This window comes from Hetaerina americana, unplaced genomic scaffold (assembly GCF_022747635.1).
Source record: "Hetaerina americana unplaced genomic scaffold, ioHetAmer1.1.p SCAF_4, whole genome shotgun sequence".
Lineage (NCBI taxonomy): Eukaryota > Metazoa > Arthropoda > Insecta > Odonata > Calopterygidae > Hetaerina > Hetaerina americana.
In genome coordinates, this window is record NW_027286985.1 from 95,299,860 (window position 1) to 95,317,623 (window position 17,764).

Genomic DNA, 17,764 nt, shown 5'->3' on the forward strand with positions numbered 1-17,764 from the left:
TTATTATTCAATTCAAGACTTTATTTGCTGTCTTTATTCAATGAATTAAGGATACTCATTTAAATATAACAATTTCTGGCATCACTTGGAGGAAAATCTTCATATCGAAATTGAAAATAAACAACTTGGCTTTTCCAAATAGAAAATTTTTTATTTACAACCTACTTTTTGTTATGGTATAGAACCTGACAATGTTATACCATAATGAAACCTAGGTCATAAAAAAAATATGGAAAACTCAAGTTGTTTCTTTCAATTTCAATGTGGTCATTTAAATAACTATTACGTTTATGATGACTGTCCCCAATATCCTGTTTATGAATAAGCATCCTATTTACTTAGAAAACATTTTAGTTCACTATGTAAGATTGATTAATGAAAGAGTACCAATTAGTAACTATTTCTTTAGTACTGTATTCATATTTCATCTATTTTTTATGCCAAATTTGTACACCAGGCAAATATAATCTACATCACAATCTACCTGTGAAATCTAATAATCGTTACCTTTCTAGAGATGAGACTAATATGAAATAAATGATCTACGTGTCAAAGGAAACTAACAATTGATGAAAGAGGCCTACTTCTGAATGCAAGGGATAGTTTGTTATTATTAGTTATGGAACACGATACAATCACAGGTAAATCTCTTCTCAACCTGATGCGTCCCTAGGATACGGATAACTTTAACCAGCTAGATCTCTCGCCTGATCACACTTTTGACTGCAATTTTAATGTTGTTATGGAATGTCAGTTACACATTTTGAAATGTGTTCCCAATACCTGGTCTAGCAAGCCCTTTACTCAGCTGTTAAGAACATTTACATTGCTGGTTGCTTTTCATTGGCAATACTTTATTATTTTCATAATAAATAATGTAAAGCTAGACAGCTAATAATTAGCATATTGAAAAATACCACTAGTGCCATGCCAATGAGTGACATTGTGGTATGTGCCCGGTAATCATCTGCTCCATAGCATCAGCACCAGCTTTATATTTATTTAACTATTTTAGTCATTGTATGTAGCTGCTTTTTGGGATTGTTCTGAACAGCCATCACATCTGCATGCATTATAGAATTACTGCTTTGCTTTTCTTCAGTACACATTAGCAGAGTGTTACTTTTCCATGAATTCTAAAGAGAGTAGATTATGCCTTTCTTGACTGGTGTGGCATCATTACTGTTGAAAGACACGGCTAATTTTTCCACAAAGTACCAACAATCATTAGCTTCCACGATAAAAAGAACTTAGAAAGTGATAGGGTAGTAAAAAAATTATCCAATATCTGAGGGCATCCAGGAGTGCGAGTGAAACTGCTGTCGCACAAAGAATTGATGCAATTAAGACTCAAGAGTGCAGAATTACATCTTCAGAGTAATTACACAAACATTTTTTTGAACATCAAACATAAAATACCATCTATGTAAGATTAAAATTCTGGGAAGATTTCTAGAACAATAATATTCATTTTATGTAGCAAGTAACAAGTGAAACAAATAAACCACCAAAGTAATGCAATAAAAAATAATACTTTCTTGCAATTAATTTTTCATTATGCATAAACATAATACGAGGGTCATCCGGAAAGTAGTACCCGTTCGTGCCGCATGAAGTGCTGACGACGCGAGTAGCCGCTGGACGAGGTCAGATAGCTTCAGTGGCTTGTCTGCCTTCTCTGAGCCAAGTTGCGTGACGCTAGCATTGCCTGTGTTGTTTCTGTGATTGTTTACAATGTTTAAAAAAATTGAGAACGCCGCCAGTTGTGAAGTGAGGGCAGTGATTAAATTCCTCAATGCAAGAAACGTTCGCCCATGTGATATTCATCGCCAATTAAAGGTGTATGGAGACAATGTAATGGACGAGTCGTCTGTTCGGCGGTGGTGTCGCAACTTCAACATGGGGAGGGGGAACACACACGACGATGAGCGTTCGGAGAGACCGTCTGTCATCACAGACCAACTGGTGAGCTCAGTTGACGAATTCGTGAGGAACGATCGGCGCGTCACAATTGATGACATCTGTGAGCATTTTCCCAATGTTTCTCGAACAATTGTTCATGAAATTGTTAAACACCATCTGCATTATGCAAAAATTTGTGCAAGATGGGTCCCTCGCGTATCTCAATGAGCTGGCGGCGAAGGACTATGCAGCAGGAATACAGAAACTTGTCACACGTTATGACAAATGCCTTAATTTGCTTGGAGATTATGTTGAGAAGTAGTTTAAAGTATCCTCTTTCAAATAAATTTTTTTATGTTTGTTAATATTTACTTTTGTGTCTTTATTTCACGAACGGGTACTACTTTCCGGATGACCCTCGTATTAAAACTGGATTTCACTTATCTGGTGGGATTAATAACATTTGTATGTACCTTTAGTAGTAAAAGTAGCATTGCCTGATGTTAACAATCAATACTATAAGGTTATTATAAATAATTAATCACAAACAAAGTGGACTACAAAACACTTTTGTGGAGGAATACAATTATCTACGTGGAAGGTCCCAGAAGTACCCGGCCTGACCTAGAGATGGCTGTAGTTGTTTGAAATATATCACTGTATTAGAAAGTATGCAATATATAAAGCATATTTTTCATGTTTGAAGATGCTATGTTGTTCAGTATTTGTTTGGCAGCCATCAATAGTGAACGTTTTCAGTGGATTCGTGAAAATGGAGAAAATTGGCCATCGTTATCTGATACAATACTTTTTTTTGAAAGGCCTCAGCCCAACCATTATAAAAGCTGAACTGGATTCTACTCTGGGTGAGTCTGCTCCTTCATTTGCAACAGTAAAATATTGGGTAGCTGAGTTTTAACAAGGCTGTATGAGTTGTTAAGACGAGCATTGCATTGATCGACCAAATGAGGTGACAACTCCAGAAATGGTGAAGAAAATCCACCAAGTGAAACTGGATGATCGTTGAGTGAAAGTGCGTGAGCTAGCAGACATAGTAGGCATTTCAAACTGTTTGCGTGAAGATTGAAGAATGAAGATTTTGTTGGAAAGGGATAGCAGATTAAGTATTTGCATGGTTTCTGATGAATTCAGCATCCCTAAAAGTGATATGCATTGCCTAGTGACTAAAAACATGGGCATGAGAAAAGTGTGTGCAAATTTGGTGCCACGAGCGCTCTCGGATGAACAAAAGGAAACTCGCAAGCAGATCTGCCAAAAGCTTCTCAAACATGCCACAGCCACCCTACAGCCCTGACATTGTCACATCAAACTTCTTCCTATTCCCCCACCTCAAAGCAATGCAGACAGGACGTAAACATGGCTCGGTGGAAGTATTACAACAGGCCATGACAAGGGAGTTTGGCAGCATTCCAGGCACTGCCTTCCATAAGGCATGGAAAACCCACTTGCAGCAGTGAGTATATGCACAATGGTGCTACTTCAAAGAATTTTGAGTGAATGTATCAATTCCAGCAAAAACTTTTTTTTAAATAGAATTTGCCCTAGTATACACCTGGCATGTATTATAAATAATACACCATTGCCAATAATTTCACTTTAGAAACAGTATTTAAGTGATTGAACACTGGAAAATGCTTTTCCTTCCACTCAAAATATGTTGAACACTGAAGTCTTTTAGAAGGATGACAAACACTAGTATTTGCCCAAATACAGAGTGGCATGCATATGACTGATATGTATGTGATTGGTTTCATCAGATAGGTAATATGTAATGAGGGCATTTAATACACAACATTTAAACACTTGCCAATTATAATTTGCCTAAATCCACCATTTAAACTAAAATATAAATAATGGAACAACAAAGATTTTCCAAAATAATACTAAGATTTTACTGGGGATAAATGATACTTAGAGAGTAATACTTCCATTTCATTTATCTGACATCTCTTTAGAAGTTGGTCAATGGCAAAATTACCAAAATCAGACCTTTTAATTAGAATTATTCCTGAACAACTAGTGTGGCTAAAAAGGTACGAGGGCGGTTCAATAAGTACCCATGTTTGACAAAAAATGGCGTTCCTGAGAGAAGTTTATGTTATCATCGTGTGCTGTGTCTCCAATTTTAGATATACGATGGAAGCATACTGTGACGCAACCCCGTTCCAGGTAGCCTGGGTTATTCCACTCATCAACACAACTGAGATTTGGGACATGGAGGAGGAACGACCCATCATGCAGATAGAGGCCCTGGCGGCACACCAAGCCGTCAGTGTCGCAGGACCCCATACTGAAATTGTTGTTTATGTTGATAATCAATCTGTAATCGCCTCGCTTATGCAGGATAAGGGTGTAATATTTTCATGTCAAGACATTGTAGATTTGTATATGTTACTATTAAAAGAACAGTCACGCAATGTGACCTGGAGGTACATCCCTTCGGAAGTAAAATCTGGCCGACCGTCCTACCTCCCTATGCCCGCTCGGTCTCGGATTCCGGGACCGGGTGGATATATAGGTGGGACGAGGCCTGAATTGGTCAGTCGGTCGAGAGCACAAGAGAAGGGAGGTAGCTCCAGATCAGAAATTTGTTTCACCGTCGTTTGATAGCTGCCATCTATCAAACGACAGTGAAACAAATTTCAGACTGATTTAAAAGTTAGTTTGGATTTGGAAGCCATTCGAGTAAGACGTGTTTTGCGATTTTTGCTAAGATGGAAAAAGAGCAGCATTGTTTGGTAATTTGCTTTTTGTTTTTGGATGGAAAGAAATGTGAGGAGATAAACGCAAAGTTGGATGCTGTTTATGGGGACACTTCGCCATCTATGACCAGAGTTAGATATTGGTTCAACGAATTTAAACGTGGGCAAACATCTGTTTTTGATGAGGAGCGACCAGGACGCCTGGCTGACGTGGTTACCGAGGAAATCATTCAAAAAGTCCACGCCATGATTCTCGCTGATTGACGAACGAAAGTGCGCGAAGTAGTAGAGGCCATGGGTGTGTCGAAAAGAATGGCAATTAATATTATCTTACATGATAAGTTGGTGATGAAAAAATGGTAGGCCCGATGGGTGCTCCAATTGCTCACGGTGGACAACAAGCTGATCTGGCTGTCAACTTCATGAACTGCATGAACTACATTATGAATTGCTGCCGCACCCCCCGTATTCACCCGATCTGGCTCCCTGCAACTTTTTCTTATTCCCTAACATGAAGAAATGGCTCGCAGGAAAAAAATTTACCTCAAACGAGGAGGTTATCGCCGAGACAGGCATATTTTGGAGAGTTCGACAAATCCTATTTTTTGGAGGGGTTGAAAAAATGGGTAATGGAATGTTGGGAGAAGTGTATCCTTCTAAAATGGGACTATGTTGAAAAATAAGAAAAATGTTTTTGAAAAAATGGTTTCTTCATTTCTAACACTGGTACTTATTGAACTGCCCTCGTATGACTTGATATTTTCTTTCATATCCCATCAAAAGGACAAAAAATATAGAATTTAAGTTACAGGATCTCAGAATACTAGCATATAGTGTCTGAATTTTCACATTAAAATTGTCATTTCAAATTTCCATTACTTTACATGGAAAAATATTCTTTTTGATGTATTTCAAAAACAATTCTGCATTAGCCCTTGGCAAAATTCTCGGACTTTCCACTCAATCCCCATTGCTAGGTAACACACATGCTATTAACCAGGACCCAAGGGACATTGTGCATTCATTTGGTTCTATCATGAAACGAGTTTTGGGACTGCACTTATAATAACGGAGACATTCTCCAGGTGATAGCCTTATTTCTAAGGTTGAAATGGGTGAGACGCAAGGTTGAAATGGGTAAGACTGTAGCTTCTAAGTAGTACCAATAAGATTATAAATTAATTGGGCAGGTGTAAACTTATTCCCTGATTACATAGGGAAGCTTTTGCTTGTATATTTCTACCAGTGAACTCTAAACATCGTCTTATTTGACATTGATCAAAACTTATTGACAAATATTTCATGGATCCTCTGTAAAAAATTGACCCTTGGCACTTTGACATTTCCATCTCTCTGGTAATCCATGTTGAGCTACTCACCCGAGGCTAAAAATACCATCACTTGACTAAAAGTTGGCTTGTAGAGCAAATATTTGTGAGGGTTCTCTCTTTTCATTGGCCGCTCACCATTTTCATGGCATGACACCATTGGATATGACCCCTTGCTTGATCCACAGTAACCTTTTTCCTGTAATTATGCAAGAGGGATACTGATAATTCATTTCGGGGTGACATTATAACTCCACTTACTCAGTTTTATTCCAGAAAATTTAGGAAACCAAAGAAAATTAACCTATGAAAACTTACAAAAGGTAGTCTCCCTGGTGCAGGGGATGCATCATAAATATGATTGAAGTCTTCCTGTGGCTCTCTCTCTAGAGTTTGGATAATTCTAAACATATCCATGGTCAGTTCACTGAACTTCACCTGTAGGGAAAGTGCATATCTTTACAAAGATTCCTAGTTAAGGTGCTCCTTCGATAACAGCAAAAAAACGTATATTGAAAATAGAAGATAAGCATAATACAATTTGAATTTAACTGCCAAGGTAACTGGACAGGGTAAATATACATTCAAGAATAAAGTATTCCACTAAAATACAATAAATTTACTCATTAGTAGTAGATGGTCACACTTAGGAGAATATCCTCCTACCTGATCATTACAATTTCCAACTATAAGAATTTCTTGCAGGGTTAAGTTCATTACAGGTGACTTCTCTACAGGAGGTGTCGTCAAAGGACTTAATCTGGGATGAAAGACAAAAGAAGATAAACAATTTCATTTGAACTTAGACCAGGACATCAATTGAAAATTACAAAATCAACGCAGCATACCTGTGAGATAAAATGATAGCATTTGAATCTGCATGAAGAACACTAACTACACCATCAGCCTTAATGAATGATTTAATTTCCTCCAGCACCAAAGACCATTCCAGCTGATCATCTGGTTCATATGTACTTGTATAATCAACAATCTGCTTATCCAACTCCTAAAAAGAAATGACATTTATGAAAAACTTTGGCAGAAAATTCTCCAACAAACTGGAAAAAAAATAAAATGAATCATACTGGAAAACTTGCAAAATAAATACATCATTCGATAGAAAATAACAACATTCTAAAAAAAAAACTTGTGAATCATGAGCCTTGAAGTTTTTTTGTCAAAAATTTCCATCAAAATAACTCCACAATAAGTGACAAAATATAAAGCAACCTATGAAGTAACTCACCATGACCAATTCTCGAACAACCTTCATCTTCTTTAAAAGCAAGCAAACAACAATGAATCTGGCATAGTAGCGCAACTTCTTTACCATTAAATCAGATCTAAGAGAGAAAAAAACAACAACTTAGTTCGAGATGCAATAATATGTAAACAACATAATAATAATATTGATAATATTAGTTACCTATCCTCCTTGGAAGCTCTTGAATAGTATGCTCTTCCTCTGATGGCAGCATAGAATGAATATGCCTCATTGAGATAATTAGTTTCACTAGTGCGTAAACTGTAAAATAAATACGAAACATATTAACACAAAAATTAATGTTTTTGAGCAATTCTAAGGAATCATCACTGAAGAATGCATACTATTTAATCCATTTTATAATATTCAAACATTAAGCTTATGTATGTTGTTGTTTTTTCAGTGGGTAAAAACGATGAAAGTGTTCACTTATATTAGTAAGAAAATAAAAATGTTTAATTATGTAAAAATTACAAACTAAATCAATAATTTCACTACCTTCCCAAAGGGTTAACTTACTAATAATGGTAATACAGTTGACCAATTTTGGATGCAATTTCTCCAATTTGCCATCTTTTAAGACCATATTTGGAATCTAAAATTTGCCTGAAAAAATTGGAAGAATATTTGCACTTCAGTGAGTTATTCTGACAAAATTTTTTCATATTAACTAACCACAGACTTGTAGTAATTATCACACTGAGTCTGGGTTAAGGAACCAGGGGAGTGAATAAATATATTCACTATTTTCACAAAAAATCAGGAAATAAGCTAAGAAATAGATGAAAACCCTCATTAGAAATCAATTGGCCACTAACCTACATCTTACAGAGTCTTATGGCTTCATATAAAACTTAATGCACATTTCAATGAGAATATTTGGTGAAATTATTTGAATTTGCAAGAGTTAATTTAATATATTTTAATAAGTAACCACATGGACTATGTTAGAGTACCTAGAACAGTGTGAACAATGAGGGTGCTTACTTATCCAAGTCATCCTCAAGTCATATAAAATGAATCAACATTGTTTTATTGCTAATGAAGCATTTCAGGGGAATCGATTGGGTGTGGTGGCTATCGTACTGGCTTCCCCTCCAGAGGGCCCAGGTTTAAATCCCAGCAGAAGCAGATATCTTTCAGAGGTATTGCGATCCCTACTTGAAGTGCTTTGTGGAGGGCACTTTGAGTGACTATACCATCTGTCGACTGGGATGCTAAGCTGCGCACCCCTTGGCGCCTTTCGTTAAGGGCAGGCTAATGCCGACACTGGGTTTCTCTCCACCCTTAATCCTTTCCTGCCTATCATTAATGACCTTAGCTGTCAGTTACCTTCCATAAATACTACTACTATGAAGCAATTCAAAAACTTTGTCAAAGCTATTTTCTGCTTCTCCATGGACTATAGACTAGATGTGATGGCTTGTGTGTTCTGCTGGAGGTTCCTGTGGCTGTGCTGGCAGAGGCAATGTTAATACCCATCATATGTTGAAAGGTGAGAACTGGGCAAAAGGCGAACTAATCTGTAGAGTGCTTGTTCCTCAGTTAAGAGGCTGTAATGGCATCTGACCCCAGTTAGGTGGGCATTACCATCTTATAGCCTTTATTTAATGATCATTTGGAGTTGTATTTTCACCAAATTTTGAAGTGTCGGCAAAAAAAGTGTCTCTAAATAGCCATCTAGTAAACAGGAATTAGGTATGTATCATAAATAACAGACTATTTATTTTGATTCTTTTTCATTTAAAAATCAAGTCTGCATTCCCAGTTACTTCATTCCACGATAGAAGAAAAGGTGAACACTGTCCAAAGTATGCATAATTTTATTTGAATAAACCTTGAACATACTTTATTTTTTTGGCATGGAACGCATTTATATGCAACAAGTTGTTTCACTAAACAAGTGTTTGCTTTACCGGAAAGATCACGGAATGAATTACGCTCGTTGTATAAGGTCCCTCTGTAAACCCAGGAATAAAACCAGAATGTATATTTAAGCTCGATGGATTTTGGCAAGGCAATAGGCAGAATTTGTATTAAAAGCAATGAGACTGACACAAATAAGTTTTGTAAAACTAATGAATATTAGCTGCAGAACGTAAGAGTAGACTGGTGGGATAGGTAACTTATCCTCAACCTGTACATGCCTCTGACTCCACAGGTGCAGGTAGTGAATGGACAGTTAACATGGCCAGTGTTAGGCAGAGCAGTAAGTGGTAGAATCCATGCTTTTCAACATATTCACAGAGGAAATGGTAAGAAAAGCATGGAAGTGTGGAAGAAGTAATAAAGTAGGTAGGGAATGGATCACTTTACATTTGCAGATGATTAAGCCTTAGTAAGTCTGCTAAGGGATTGTAATTTTTTATGAGTACACCACAGAAAGCGCATGATAGGTTTGGGATGAAAATCAATTATAAAAAACAAAGTTAAATAGATTTTTAAGAATTAGGAAGGCTCAGATAAACGACAATGTTAGAGGTCTTAAATGAGAAAAAGTGGAGCATTTTGTCCATTCAGGAAGGGAGCAGTTCACCAATTTAGATTATGTTTGGCAGGGTGATAATAATACTCGGTAAATGAAGAATTTAATTTGGCATAAAAGTTTATACAAAGAGGTGTTTGATGAAAGGGAACTTGATTGAAGATGAAGATGTAAGGAAGGGGCAAGGGGAAGAAATATAGAACAAGCTTTTGCATGGTTCCTCAACTTGGTCAATGAGCTACAGAACAAGAATAGATTAGAGACTTTGATGATGTAGATGTAGAAAAGAACAGAAAATGAGAAACAGACAGTAATAAAAACAAATTAACAAATACAAAGTCAGTAGGGTGTCAAGAAAAAAAATTCAAAGGGAGGGGGGATGTTTTGGGAAACAATAATAATTATTTTATTATCTTTTTCGACAGATAAAATAAAAATAATGCTAAAGGAAACTAAATCACACAAACTTTGGATTAAAAACACATCCTAAGATAGATAGTTTTACACTCAGGGTACAGCAGGTATTCAAACTTAGTTTTGAGCACATAAGTGATATTTATTTTGAGTTGCTTTATTTAAGTCAAAAATGTTCACCAAGGTTAAGGAGGAGGCTTAAGCCTCCCCACCCTGGCCTCATTCTTGTGCTGAGAATGGTAGGGGAGGAGATAAGGTTTCAGGGAGTGCTTCAAAGAAAGCAGGAAAAATTGATGCAATCATTTCTAGGGTAAATGGAATGCTGAAGACTGACAGAGAGGAGAATACTGGTGAAACAAGATGGAGAGAAAGAAAAAGCCGATAGGAAAGAACAAGGCGAGAGAGAAAATATGCAAAGTAGGAGAATGCTTTTTCTATTGGATTTAAACTGGAGTAATTTATTATAGAAAGTTTTTAAGCCACTCAATACATGATACATAATTTCATTTTTCTCATACCCACCATTTACAATTTCAAGGGGTGATTAGTATGGTTCAAGTTGGAACCTAAAAGCAGAAGCAGTGGCTATTCTTGTTTCAATTAAGAGCTGACCTTAATCAGCAGGCTATCATTAATAATAACAGTATTGCTCCCTCCTCCTTAGGTGTAACTGATGTTTTTGACCAAGCTCACTTTATAGATAAAAGATCACTTAATCATTTTGAGGGCTGATAATACACCTGTATTAAAATTATATATTGACAGTCCATGATTTGCATATTCTTCACAATTTAAAAAATTGATGGAATAGATGTGACAGTATTTTTTCCATTTATTTTTTACGTGAAAGTAGTAACTAGTTCATTTTTTTACTAATTATGTTATTTTAAATTGCAGGAAATATGGAAAATTCTCAATATAATGTTAGAAAGTTAACTTTGACTGAGTATCTCAATTTTAGCTATGTTTCAAAGAAAGCTTTTTAAAATATAGCAGATTTATCAAATAATAATAAAAATCTTTTAAAATTCTGAGCACAAGCTATTACCTGGAAACAATGTCTGCATCACAAAAATGTACATACGAAAAAGTTTTAATTTCTTCAAAATCCATGATGTGATCCTACCAGTTAAATTAATCATTATGAGATGATTGAGCAACAATACAAACTTGCTAATGAAAGACTATATGCTAAAAATGTTAAAAACTGTAATTTTCATGTAAAGTTTCTTATTTACAATTAACAAAGAGGTGAAAGTGATAAAAATTACATTGAAACCAAGGACATTGGCTTACCTTAAGAGAGGGAATTAGTTTAACAAATTGAAGTAACAATTGAAAAGCTTAACAACTTATAATTTTGAATATCGCCTTAAGAATATAAGGATGAGGGAGGCATCATTATTAAGTTTCTATATCCTCATGGACCATTGCCCTCATTTTACAGGCTAACACATGGAATTTGCTGTCTAACACCCATTCCTCATATACTCACTGTTTTTCCCCTCCCTCAGACTACACGTGAAATATCATACCAACTGAATGTACAATATTAATGGAAGAAAAAAAACTCACATCAAATCTGTGCACTGGTTGAAAAACTAAATTTGTGGATTACAATATTCAAACTTTTCCATTGACTTCATGAACAAATAATTTGTCATGAACAATATTTGTGAAATTATTTAAAGCTAACAATATTCATAATTATCTCATAAAATAAGATACATTGTAAAATTAATACACTTATAATTGTCTAATTTTTTCTGGACTCTAATACAACAAATTTCATTCAACAAACAAAGGTAGTGGAAGTTAACGGCATCCACCTCCAACAATGCATACATGAAGCAGTTACTTATCCACAATAGAAACAATATTTGATGTGCCACAACAAAGTATATAAGGCGCCCTACTGTTCTTAACTTATATCAATGTAACAATCTATAAAAAAGAGTGATTAAATAATTCATCACACAGATGATATGAATTCAATACTAAGTTCTTCCCGCTAGAGTATAATGTCATTCATTCCTAAGCACTCTTAGGAGATAGGTTCACAAAAAAATTAGATTGAAATAAATTTACTATAAACAATTTTAGCAAAAGCTAGAAGCCCCTGAAATTGATCCTTAGAGCAAAGATATACTTCAAAAGAAAGTTGGCAGCACCAACTTTTTAGATTTAATAATTGATGACAGCTTAAATTGGAATCAAAATATTTGGCATTCATCCAGTAAACTTTCCAGAATTTCCTATGTCCTAACGAAACTAGCAATGGTTATAGAACAAGTAGTTTTAAAAACAGCATACTTTGTAATTTACAATTTCTAGCGTGCTATGAACTTATTTTGTTGACCAAGTATACATCATGCAAAAAAGAGCAATAAGATACATGGCCAAAATTCTTAAAAGAGAATTATGTACACCTCATTTGGTATATCTTGAAGTCTTACCAGTAACACGCTTGTATATATATATATATATATATATATATATATATATATATATATCATGGGTGTGTACGTAGGTTCAAGAAAAAATGCACAGACAAAGAAATGAGGTGCACATAATGGAGCATTTCACTTCTTTAATATGCTTAACACTTTCAGGCTTCTCTCCATGGAATTGTTTGATGTCTATATTAAATGAGTTTGTAATTTTCCACAAACTTTAATGCATGTTTTTTTTAAAGTCTGAGGAAAATACTCCTTTAATTCTGGACTTTCACTTCTTTATTTCACTAAGGACCTCTTTATGCTGGCATTAAAATATATTATCATTAACCTGCAGGCATAAAAGATACCTACTCCTTTCAATGTTTAAATCTTTTTTAATAGAGTATTATTTTTGTGATCTAAATTAATATTTTTCATCAAGGCATAACCAGTGTTGACTTTACTTAAAGCCATTTCTCTGGTATATGCATGTACGTGTGCATTTGTACTTTGTTTTTGTGTTATATATCTTATATTATAGCAATGTAATTATTTAAATAAATAAATGGGAAGGAAAAGTGTCACATTTTCTACAGATAGAGAACTATTGAAAACTAAACCAGTGAATTTTCTATGAAAAATTAGACTAATAATAATTAAAATTATACAAATGTTTCACAATAATTTTTTATAAGAATCATATTTTTTAATAATGTTGAAAAAATAGTGATCCAGCAGCTGTTTCGAGGAAAGCGCACAACAATTTTCAAATTTGGAAGGAGGAATAAAAATGGCATTTTTATTTTGTATAAAAGAATGGATAGATTTGGGATGAATTGAAAAGATGAAACTTAAAATTATTTCAATCCCATTCATTGACAATTACATCAATAGTTAACCATGTTTTTCTCAAAAATAATCTTGCTAAGACATCAGAAAAGAATTTTAGGACTAAATCAAACTATTTATGGGTTCATATATGTACATATTTTTTCTATTTTAACAAAAAGCACCTTGCTAAGCATGTCTATGTAACAGACAACATTGAGCATTCACCTCGTGTTTAAGTGTCTACAATTAATACTATTAGAACCAGATAAATAAAAATTAGCATGGCTACTAAAATCAGCAGGAGGATAAAATTTACCATATTTCATCAAAATCTGAGGTAATGATGTTATGGCTTGGTTAAACTGACATGGAATTGTCTAGAAATGAACCAGAGAAAAAAAGAGGGTTGGAAAAGTATATTTAATAGGATTAAATTATACAGTTTAAATGAAAAGGGAACAAAAGTTCCACCAGAGCTTAACATAACCAGCACACTTAATAAATTTAACCCATGAGCTGCAGGGATATATTCCTATCAAATTCAAAAGTTATGTCAATTACCCATTAATTAAGTATTTATGAAAATCCATCATTTTGGCATCTCATTTAGTTATGTTTAGTATCTCTAGCAGATAAATGAGAATTCTTTGATGATGTGAGATAAATGCAACTTTTACACTCAAAGGGTGTAGTTGCTAGGATGGGCACATCCATTTGAGGCAAATATCTGGTAATATATTTTGGCAGAATATATCTACAGTTTACTTTTATGTTTATTCTAACATTTTCAAATTTCACCTCCATACTATACATGGGGCAGAGAACACACAGGTACACATCATGCATTTCAGCGTACCTTGGTACATACTAGGCATTAATAAGGGAAGAATAGCCCTGCAGATTCCACTAGAATATTTATTTTGCTTGAGCATGATCATCTGATGAAACCATGTTTGGGCAAAATAAAAATTCTAGTAGAATCTGCAGAGCTAGTCTGCCCTCATATAGTTACAGTTCAATAAGCTTAACTACAACTTCTTATGTACCATAACTAATTCTAAGAGTAAATGTTTAGGTATATAACAAAATTAACAATGCAAATGATTAAAAAGGTAGCAGTTTATGCCTCAAGTCTAAAAATGTTAAACCCACATTCATATTAAGCCATAACCTCAGTAGTAAACCCAAAATTCAGTTTGGGAGGTGATGGTAAATTTCACCCTGTACTAAGTCCAACAGCGTAAAATTCACACATCAGAGTGGGGGGCCAGAGCCTTTTCCTGTGCTGGCTATGGTTTCCCAGTAAGATCTGTTAGCTGAAAAATCACACCACTAGGGTGGAGCTGAGGGTGCTCAAGGAGTATGTCCAGGAATTGAACCTGGTTCCTCAAGTCAGTAGTACAATGCTTTACCCCAGGACTTTTCTAGATTACTCTGAAGATATAATAAATCCATTTACTTTCAAAAACATGCGTTTTTCAAAAGGAACTACAGTTGCTACAAAAAACAACACATTACACTGCAATAAGAGAAAGGTCTCTTAAATTATCTGCTTACATTCAATTAAAAAAATGAAAGTTACCAAATGTCTACCATCATTCAGAGTCAAATTGTGCATGTTCAGTCAATGCAGATTTTGAATTCCCTACACGTATAAAAATATTTTTTTCTGCTAGGGCAATTCTATAATTTTTATTGTATGACTAACTGATATATGATTACATTTGATCGAGTATCACTATTCATATAAAAATAAACAACTATCAATATTCTCAGTAAAATGGATATTTGCTAAATATTGGAATTAACTTTCAAATACACTTTTTGTGCCGATTCCCTTTTTAGATGGCACTTCACTGTCCATATAACCCCTAACAAATATTACTATTGACTAGTTTGTTTTCCCGTTGAGTCATATAATCTGTAAATCACAAGTGGTAGGAACATATCTCCCAGGTATGTAAGAAAATTAATTCAGTTTACTACCAGATACCAGTTTTAAAACACACTAAGTTTAGATTTGCGACAATGTTATATTATGGCTTGTTTTACTGGAATTATATGGAATTGTAATCTGGGGAGCATTATCCTCATTAAATAAAGTATTTTTAGTGGAGGCAAAAATGGTAAAACTCATATGCAACCAACCTCATCGTGCACATTGCCAACCTCTTTTTAAATATTTGGAAATAGTAAGTGTGCCTAGAGTATATTTGTATGTACATATCATGCAGTGACGTATGCTATGAAAAACAAAAGTGAACTCACAATGAATAAGAGTTATCGCTGTCACAATGCCAAAAGATGTGAAAACAAACCTGTCTATGGAAGCTAAGGACCAACAGTAATGTGTAAAGATTGTTTGACAATCTGCCAAGTCGTTGAAAAAAGAGACAAGATTTCTACTATTCCAAGAAGAATCTATTTGTATACCTGGTTGATTAGTATTATTATAGCGTCAATGAATATCTATGCAAAACTTAAGCGCATATTAGTTTCCTATCATAACTGTATTTGTACATCTATTGGGAATATTGTGACATATATCCCATAGACATGTACTATACACTTGTTATACATTCTCAACCCTGCACACTGTGTCTGCTGGACAAATAAATATATTATTACTATGGTTATAAAAAGGAAAAAGTTGATTTTTAAATAACTATCGAGATAACACATTTTTCAATTTTGAGTAATTTTTCCTAGATAAAAACGACGTTGGTGATTAAAAGAACACCTGGTATCAGAAAAAACATAGGTTTTTCAGCAAAACACCTAATTATATGTATCTTTCGAATCAGATGGACAAATAATACATTAGGCCAATTACAATGTATATCAAGACTCAAAGAAAACTGGAATAACTTCAAAATGATGTCAAGTACTACGGGAACTACTTTAATTCACACAAATGACACAAAGATGTTAATTAAACACCCGCAAATATTATTGAACGTATAAAGTTGTTTGATAGTTAATAATCACTGAAAATACAATCACTAATGTTAAATTAAAAATATGGGTCACTATCTGGAATATCATTTGTATACAACAACGATAATAATGTTACAGATATTGTGCTCACACTTGTCACATTGAGGGCTATATTTGGAAGTTAAATAAAAGTACAAGATTTAGTAGACAAATGAAACTAACATCCCAGTATGACAAAAGTAGTACCTTCGCTATTTAAGGAAAAGCAAGACGGTTTAAGGTAACATGAGATAAGGGATAAAAAATCGCCGCAAATATCAGACGAAAGCTTCACAATATACACGAAAAGTTACGAGGAAATAATAAGTATCACAGACAAAAATGCCTATATCAGGAATATACATAACATGCAATGAAGGCGTACTTTTCAATCTTGAAGATAATCATTTTGTAACAATACATCCTATCATACACAACCGTTTATATTATGATTTCATATGTGAGAACGATGTCAAAGTTGAATGCATGATTATTTACCTATGTTGCTGTTGAAATTTCCATAGTTTGGTGTATACATCAAAAGTCCTTCCGAAGTACGCTTGCCATTGTTTATGGCCATACTGGGGCAGGTCTCTGAAATTCAAGCCATGGTCTATTAGTACTGTACACAGTAAACAATGTTTTTGACCATCTTCTTCCTTCGCCTACAACTAAAATAGCTTTAAAGTAAACCCAATGGCCATAGTTTATGATGGAAATAACTTACGGTATTTATTGTGTGCACTACATATGTACTCTACCAGCTAAATGAATGTAACGTTTACAAAACCAACACACAAAACTATTACTCGTACGTTAACACAAAACTAACAGATACATGAACGAAAAATACGTTATTAAAGCTCAACTTGAAAGAATAACACCCTAAAAATTGATGATGCCTATGATAGGATCATATATCGGCTAAACAATCTAAACTATTGCTTTCCCAACAAGAATTAAAATGATCATCGTAAAGAAGCCGCTATCGAAATCTTCGTTGACATGCTAAAAATCCGTGAATAGAGAGAATGCGCTCGAGGGAAAAATTAATAGCGGTTATAAAGGTTAATTACCTTAATCCATTGAATAGTTGTTTCGATTTTTCCAACAAATGACAAAATTCTATTACAATTTTCCTTTCGTGCTCATCCATTCCTGCCATGATGACCATTTCTCCAAAGTAGACGGAAGTAGTGACATAAGGTTGCTCAGCGTTGCCAATTCTATTGCACCAAAATATTAGGTAATTGAAAACTCTTTTATATGGTCTAATTAATTTTTTTTCCAATTTATGGATGTGTTTTGAGCGGTTATATAAATCAAATCTTCATTAGTAGTCATTAATTATGAATGAAACTTGGCAACATCAGTTTGGCAGAATTTTGAAATTGCGAATGAGG

The 17,764-nt window shown here is 34.4% G+C and overlaps 1 protein-coding gene across 1 annotated transcript in view; it reads right to left on the reverse strand.

Annotated features, from left to right (window-relative positions):
• LOC139691933 (protein SCAI) overlaps window positions 1-17,544 on the reverse strand; it is a 41,095-nt gene extending 23,551 nt beyond the window's left edge. The window contains exons 1-9 of the mRNA XM_071589885.1: window positions 17,438-17,544; window positions 16,860-16,955; window positions 7,737-7,823; window positions 7,380-7,478; window positions 7,200-7,296; window positions 6,802-6,959; window positions 6,620-6,713; window positions 6,272-6,391; window positions 6,005-6,152 (exon numbers count right to left, since the gene is read on the reverse strand). Of these exons, the coding sequence (XP_071445986.1) occupies window positions 6,005-6,152; window positions 6,272-6,391; window positions 6,620-6,713; window positions 6,802-6,959; window positions 7,200-7,296; window positions 7,380-7,478; window positions 7,737-7,823; window positions 16,860-16,955; window positions 17,438-17,535 (997 nt within the window). The 5' untranslated portion in view covers window positions 17,536-17,544. The remainder of the gene's footprint in view (window positions 1-6,004; window positions 6,153-6,271; window positions 6,392-6,619; window positions 6,714-6,801; window positions 6,960-7,199; window positions 7,297-7,379; window positions 7,479-7,736; window positions 7,824-16,859; window positions 16,956-17,437) is intronic.
• Window positions 17,545-17,764: the final 220 nt, after the last annotated feature.